At 38.4% G+C, this 7404-nt stretch overlaps 1 protein-coding gene across 1 annotated transcript; it reads left to right on the top strand.

Moving 5' to 3' along the window:
* The first annotated feature begins 3627 nt into the window (after nucleotides 1–3627).
* Nucleotides 3628–7018, top strand: LOC103515885 (guanine nucleotide-binding protein G(I)/G(S)/G(T) subunit beta-1-like). The gene is made up of 3 exons (XM_026828448.1): nucleotides 3628–3805; nucleotides 5239–5455; nucleotides 5846–7018. The coding sequence occupies exons 1-3, from the start codon at nucleotides 3668–3670 to the stop codon at nucleotides 5950–5952; spliced, it is 462 nt and encodes a 153-aa protein (XP_026684249.1). The 5' UTR covers nucleotides 3628–3667; the 3' UTR covers nucleotides 5953–7018.
* Nucleotides 7019–7404: the final 386 nt, after the last annotated feature.

Consider the following 7404-nt stretch of genomic DNA (forward strand, 5'->3'; position numbering starts at 1 on the left):
GTATAATCTTGCTCTGTTGTATCGCACATGATTATGTAATACATTGTAATACTTACGCACAAGGTATGAATCAAATTCCTGAGATTACGTTACGTTCTTGAAATATTGCATAGAATGAGGTCAGTTTTTGACGGGGGATATAAAAAGACGCGTGTGAGGATAGTACCCACAGATTTGTGTTATCATCTTTCATTTATGTATACGTCAGTGATTATTGATTAATCATAAAAGTAAATCAATTCTCCTTCTTAAATCACGATCGAATAAACTACGGGCTGAAAAATTCCCGGAGGGACGGGCCCAGCTTGTTTTTCGTCAAGGAAATAGAAAAATTTCACTCAGAGGCCCCTCTTTCAAGTAACCATTGACTATACATAGGCGGCCCGTGGTAGCAAGTGTGGTTGCGCTATTACGGCCAAAAAGGAAACAATCAAGGAACCTTACCTCTGTGCGGATAATAAAATATGTATACCTATGATAGGGAAGTTGGTGGATGTGTCACAGGTCACATTCTAGTGCTCAGAACGCTTCGTCTAACGATGTGAACGATTCTCCAGAACTGCTCAGATAGAGAGATTCGTCACTAAAGTTGTACCTGATTCACTCGACCTCTTTACGGAAAGTTCACCGAAAATCACTTAGTAATTCTGTACAGCGTGCATTTTTCCGCCTATGATACACACATGTAGGGCTAGAGGAGATTGTGGAGTGTTATTGGGCTGTTTTTAACTTGGACGAGGAGAGTCTATTTATAAAATTCTTATCATAAATCACGTTCACACATTCATATAGCGTGTGTATTCATTCATCTCTGCGCCTATTGGCTTTTCGTTTCTCTCGGATTTTTTCTCCCAGCCTCTCTTTCTAGTTTTCTCTTGAACTTGTACTTGTAACAGATCACTTGGACTTGTGTAGCAATGTAGGTGGTTCCGAATTAATCAAAGTAGAGGGGTCGAATATGTAAAATCTGGATATTCCCGTCTTCCATAAACGTAACAGGTACCTCATTTATACTTCTGTGGTGGGAATGAAAAGTCCTTGACACCAACAGCCTGAGAAAATCATGTTTAGAGTTTAGAGGTCTAAAAAAAAGAAACTCCTCCAGAAAATTCATAAAAAAAGGAGAAAAATTAAACCCACTCGATTTTTAAAGAGCTAGAGATTCTACCATTCTACTAAACAGAGGTGTGAACATCTCTAAACTGTCTATATCTAGGCTTGACATAACCTGACTATTTTGGAGAACTTACTTTATGTGATTAAAAATAGATCATAACACACTAATCCTCTGTGTACACTGTAGGTACATGTTCATGTGTAGAGTTGTGTACATAGACACGTACGAGAGTGCCTAGGCATTACACCACATTTTGGTGAACTTATACCGAGATAATGAAATTGGATCACCAAATACATGGCAGGCATGTTCAGTCTACATTGTATACCTATGTACTGTGCATTTTTCCGCCTATGATACACACATGTAGGGCTAGAAGAGATTGTGGAGTGTTATTGGGCTGTTATTAACTTGGACGAGGAGAGTCTATTTATAAAATTCTTATCATAAATCACGTTCGCATATTCATATAGCGTGTGTATTCATTCATCTCTGCGCCTATTGGCTTTTCGTTTCTCTCGGATTTTTTTCTCCCAGCCTCTCTTTCTAGTCTTCTCTTCTCTTGAACTTTACTTGTAACAGATCACTTGGACTTGTGTAGCAATGTAGGTGGTTCCGAATTAATGAAAGTAGAGGGGTCGAACATGTAAAATCTGGATATTCCCGTCTTCCATAAACGTAACAGGTACCTCATTTATACTTCTGTGGTGGGAATGAAAAGTCCTGTACACCAACAAGTTGAGAAAATAATGTTTGGAGCTCTAAAAAAAAAACTACTTCTGAAAGTCCACTAAAAAACTAGAAGATTTAAAAACCCACAAAGCACTCAACTCGATTTTTAAAGAGCTAGAGATTCTACCATTCTACTAAACAGATGTGTGGGCATCTCTAAACTGTCTATATCTAGGCTTGACATAACCTGACTATTTTGGAGAACACTTTATGTGATTAAAAATAGATCATAACACACTAATCCTCTGTGTACACTGTAGGTACATGTTCATGTGTAGAGTTGTGTACATAGACATCTCGAGTGATTGTCATTACACCTACTTCTCATGATCATTATGGATTTGAATGTGTTGATTGGGTGATTCTGGACTCGATGGCTAAATTTTTGGATTGGGCCGTCAATGCAAGGTTGATATATCGCGATGACCTCTCGTTTTACCAGCGGACCTTCTGATTATTAGGCTAGTAGGTATCTTAGTAAATCGTACACAAAAAGCTCACTCTGAGGCTTAGGTGCAGGGGGAAATAGCCCTAAAAGTTGGATAAGCTTAAACCAATCTAGGCTAGCGGCTAGATTACCTAGAGGAGACGACTTTAACTGTGATACGGACATTGTTCTCAATATTGATCATCATTCATTTAGCTACGGGATTACTATGTACTTTTGATCTACTACGTTGCTTATAACTACTTGGACTGCCAAAACTACTAACAAGAATAGATTATTCCTCTGTTATACTGCTGAATAAAGTGGTACACTATTGATCTTTTAATATAAAGGGACTACATGTCCTAATGCGGTAGTCTAAATATAAAGCACTATACTACTAGGATGGGACTGAAAAGTCCCCTTAACCTTCACAGTCTAAATAAGGTCCTGTTAATTGGTGGTTCGATTCTAATCAAGTTGTACTTTGTGTCGAGCACTGGTGCTTAAAACGTTTAAAACTCCTTCAAGTACCTAAAACGGCTTTTACATATAATGATATGTATTTATCCATTTACTGTAGGTTCTGCATAAAAGCTTGCAATTACTCATAGCATTGGTTTGATAGCGTAGACTCCTCTCACCTATACATATTGTACATTATGATTATAATGTACTGCCGCCTAGTAGGTACCTAGTTACCTACTCAACTCAAGGCAGGAAATCAGCATTGGCTATTTATCACTTACCAATAGGAGCCTAGTGTTGTGCTTCTCAGGAAGGACCTCATGTTGCAAGACCTTGGTTCTAATCTGAGCTGAAATGCAAATGCATGAGAACTCTGTGCTTCCTTCATAGGTAAGTCCACTAATAGGTGACCTATTTCATGACTGAACTTCCCCACTACCCACTTTTTACTCCATGCGCAAAGCTCTTATATAGCCAGCTTTGTAAGGCTACAGCAGCAGCAAAGCCAGCCGCTAAAGTGCAAAGCTATAAAGCCACCTTGTAAAAACTTGTAAAACCATCAGCACGGCGTGGTGATACACATTGAATGTACCAGTTCCCTATGGATCACTGAAGTTAAGCAACATTGCAAGTGATTGGTATTCGGATGTGCGACCATCTGGACAAAAGTGCGTTGCTGGGTTCTCCCGCGGCGTCAGGTAGGATGAGTTAAATGAGATCAAAATCTCATTTCGAAAAAAAATTGGTGTTCTAGATGCTTGATTTGCATCCGGTCATTTTCGGTCTTTTTTCGGTTTTCCGTCTAACCCGGTCTTTAGCCCAAATAACAGAAGATTTCCCTCTATAACCCAATTAATCCACTGTCCACATGGTTCTAATCTCCATCTCTCTCTCTCTCTCCTACAGGTCACACAGGCGACGTGATGTCTCTCTCGCTCGCTCCAGACATGCGGACCTTCGTGTCGGGTGCATGTGATGCATCGGCCAAGCTATGGGATATACGAGATGGCTCCTGTAAGCAAACGTTCCCGGGACATGAGAGTGATATCAACGCCGTCACTGTAAGTACTTACTCGTGGTTAACGTTTTTTTTTTTTTTTTTCTTCTGCGGAATAAAACTTAATTACTTTTCGTTAGAAAGGAAAGGTTTCTTAGGGGGGTAAGGATTTCTTGGTGGTTAACGTTTTTTTTTTTTTTTTTACTTCTGCGGAATAAAACTTACTTACTTTTCGTTAGATAGGAAAGGTTTCTTAGGGGTGTAAGGATTTCTAGAGATTTGATAGAAGGAACTGTAACAACGGAGGTCTCATTGTCCCTAAGTATATATTTTTTTATACTTATATTGAAAATTGGGTAAGGAATGATCTAATTGTCAATGTCCCAACATTTGTAAACAACAATGAAAATACTCATATTCAGGGGTCGATCGATTAGTCTCAAATAAGACAAATTGTCTATTTATTGTGGTGCGAACGTCTTATTAAAATTCCTCATTTTTTGAGCATCCTGTGATATGTATCATGTAAGAGTAGAGCAGTGAAGTAACATCATCATGTTTGTGTTTTGGGTGGGTCACACACGCATCCACACCCTTTATCTGGGCCAAATCACACTACTGACCCCATCATCAGTTAGGGAATAGGAAAGGGCGAGAATAAAAAACGTAACGGGAAAGAGGATTAACATTCATAGAAAGGGTATGGAGGAGGGGAGGGAGGAAGGTAGTAGGTATCATATGAGGGAAGAAAGTAAGACGTATCATTTATAGGAAGAGAGAAAGTAATAGGTATCATATGAGGGAAGGTAGTAGGTATAATATTAGGACGAAGGAGAAATATAGGACGAACTGAATACAGGAGGAGAAATACAAAAGTTTAGGTGTGGTTAGACACTGACAACTGCTGTTGGATAAGTATTTAATTTACAACAGTACCTACCGGGAATATAAAAATCTAAATTATGAATTATTTGTGGTGAAGCTGAAAGCCTCTTAACAATTTTCGAGAATATCACAGCATTAACAACTGCCTCCTTTACTATTAGTTCCTTTTTACCGTCAATATTTTTTCTCTGGTAATGCCGCCACTTTGCTCGTAGGGATGTGGCGACCCCATCGACCAGATGTTACATCTGCAGATAGCCTGTCACTGGTGAAAAGTCCTAGGCGGATGATTCAAGCGGCTGTCTTTTCAGTAGACATTAACTGCTGAACTGGTTCTCCAGGTTGGGAGTTGATCTCAGGGCTAACCACCCGATGTTGTAAAACGCCCTGCGGGTCGCTACTCATTCAAATCAGCTAGTCACCTGTCTTCACGAGGCTGAGTGCACCCTGAATACCAAGCATAGCATAGAACCGAAAAAACTGCATTAAATGATTGTTGGTGTTGTTGTTTTTGTTATCGTTTATGTCTACATTTCAATCTTCCTCCTCCAATCCAAGGAAAGCAGCTTTTTCAAGGAAAGGAAATTCAATAATTGTGTTTTCTGATTTCAGTTCTTCCCGAACGGCTGGGCGTTCGCCACAGGCTCGGACGACGCCACGTGTCGCCTGTTCGATATCCGCGCGGACCAGGAACTTGCCATGTACTCGCACGATAACATCATCTGCGGCATCACGAGCGTGGCCTTCTCCCGGTCTGGCCGTCTCCTATTGGCTGGCTACGATGATTTCAACTGCAACGTGTGGGACTCGATGAAAACCGAACGTGCAGGTGAGTGCCCTGTAGGACTCTAAACTATTAGATTTGATGTAGATGGGTAACATTTTCAATAAATCGAAGACCGTTATTGGACAGTGGACACTTGCAAATTTTGATGAACATGTATGTATGTCTCTTTGAAAATGGGGAATTTTCTGACAATATGTATTTTATAACTTTGTTTGTTGACTAGTTACTTTTCACTCCACGCGCAGAAAAAAAGTACCTTGTGACAATATTGCGGGGTAGGTCGTGGAATATTTCTAACTCTAATGACATGGTTTTTGTATTGCAGGAATCCTGGCAGGACACGACAATGCAGAAAAAAAGTACCTTGTGTCAATATTGCGGGGTAGGTCGTGGAACATTTCTAACTCTAATGACATGGTTTTTATATTGCAGGAATCTTGGCAGGACACGACAATCGTGTAAGTTGCCTCGGTGTCACTGAGGATGGAATGGCAGTAGCTACTGGCTCCTGGGATAGTTTCCTGCGTATCTGGAATTAAGCAGAATATATATCACTCCCCCCCACATCACTCTTTTTTTTGTTTTGATTTTCAAATCCCCCTCCCCTATTCTCCCTACATTGCGGGAGAACAACAATGAAATTTTTGTAGGTACTCTCGCAAAAGTGTATGAAATAATTTCTTTCGGATCAAAAAAAGTACTTTTTCTTTTTTGTCCCCCACGATTTTCCGTTTTCGGGAAAGTAACTTCATTGTATAATTATTATGATTTTTTTTCTTCTCGAATTCAAAGATTGAACTTTTTTCGTTCGATCTGATTTAATTATAATTTTCGTTTTTTGAATGCAAAGTTGCTAGCTCTATTGCGTATATTTAGTAGTTTTATCTTTCTAGTCACCAGTTGAAGCATACTAAGGGGACCATCATGTTATTACGTCTAGCCATCGCTAGAGAGCGTTAGTGGTTTATGACGTCACTAGCCTTCATATTAAAGTGAACTTTTCGTTTTAAGTTCACGCCGTTTTCCACAATTCTCAATATAGCAGCACGGTTCGAAAGGAAAGTTCTGAATTCCGTGCAGATTTAGTGTAAAGCTAGCTAATCAAGTTGTGTGTGTGTGTGGGGTGTCTCTTACCCCCTGCCTGCCTCTGTCTGTATTTATGAGAGAAGAAGAAGAAGAAACGTTTAGGGATAAAACAATGATTTCTTATAAATTCTTCTTTTATTATTTATAAATTATCTTCGTCATCATAATGCCCTCGCCCTATTTGAATTGAAAACTTGAATCAAGTTGAAGTTCATATTTATAGGGGGCTGAGATTATTTTATGTGAAAATTATTCAATTCGATTTGAAAAGAATATAAACACAATCTCAACCGTTTTTCTGGTTGAATAACATACAATTGCTAAAAAATTGAAACATGTACAAATTTATACAAAATAATAGTCAAACTCACTTTATATTAATTCTCTCTAAACTAAACTTATCAATCAACGTTTCCATCGTAGTATAAAGTATTTTTGTTTTTAATTTGAATCAAATAAGTAAGAATTCTATATTCTATTAACATTTTGAACTTGTAACCCATGTTCAACAAATCCACAACGAAGGCTTTTGTTTTGCCTCACTAGTTTTTATTTGTATGTTGTTTTTAAACACTGCCTAAAATAAATAAATACACGTTTAATTTTAATTTTTAAATTAAAAATAAAAATCAAAATAATTCCTTCCTTTCTATTTTGTATTATTTTGCGTTGCGAATTATGATGAACAATCAAAACGCTGTTTGTACTCAATTCAGCATCTCCATATAATTATCTGAGTTGAGACATATGTTTGCTATTTACTAACATGAACTTGTTTAGAATCTGACAACTTCCTCCCATATAGATCAGTCTCAATTCAGAACTAAACAGAATCAGACTATACATTCTAGTACATTATGAGCAGTGTCATCACAGTTTAACTTGAAATCTGCCCTGCTTGAAAA

The sequence above is a fragment of the Diaphorina citri genome, unplaced genomic scaffold, assembly GCF_000475195.1.
Source record: "Diaphorina citri unplaced genomic scaffold, Diaci psyllid genome assembly version 1.1 scaffold1436, whole genome shotgun sequence".
NCBI classification, from domain to species: Eukaryota; Metazoa; Arthropoda; class Insecta; order Hemiptera; family Psyllidae; genus Diaphorina; species Diaphorina citri.

Excerpts from the sequence above, each read along its gene's own strand:
- LOC103515885 (XM_026828448.1), top strand. The coding sequence starts at position 3,668 with ATGTCTCTCTCGCTCGCTCCAGACATGCGGACCTTCGTGTCGGGTGCA. Across the intron at positions 3,806-5,238 it reads GTGATATCAACGCCGTCACT|TTCTTCCCGAACGGCTGGGC; the intron begins GTAAGTACTTAC and ends TTCTGATTTCAG. Across the intron at positions 5,456-5,845 it reads GATGAAAACCGAACGTGCAG|GAATCTTGGCAGGACACGAC; the intron begins GTGAGTGCCCTG and ends TTTATATTGCAG.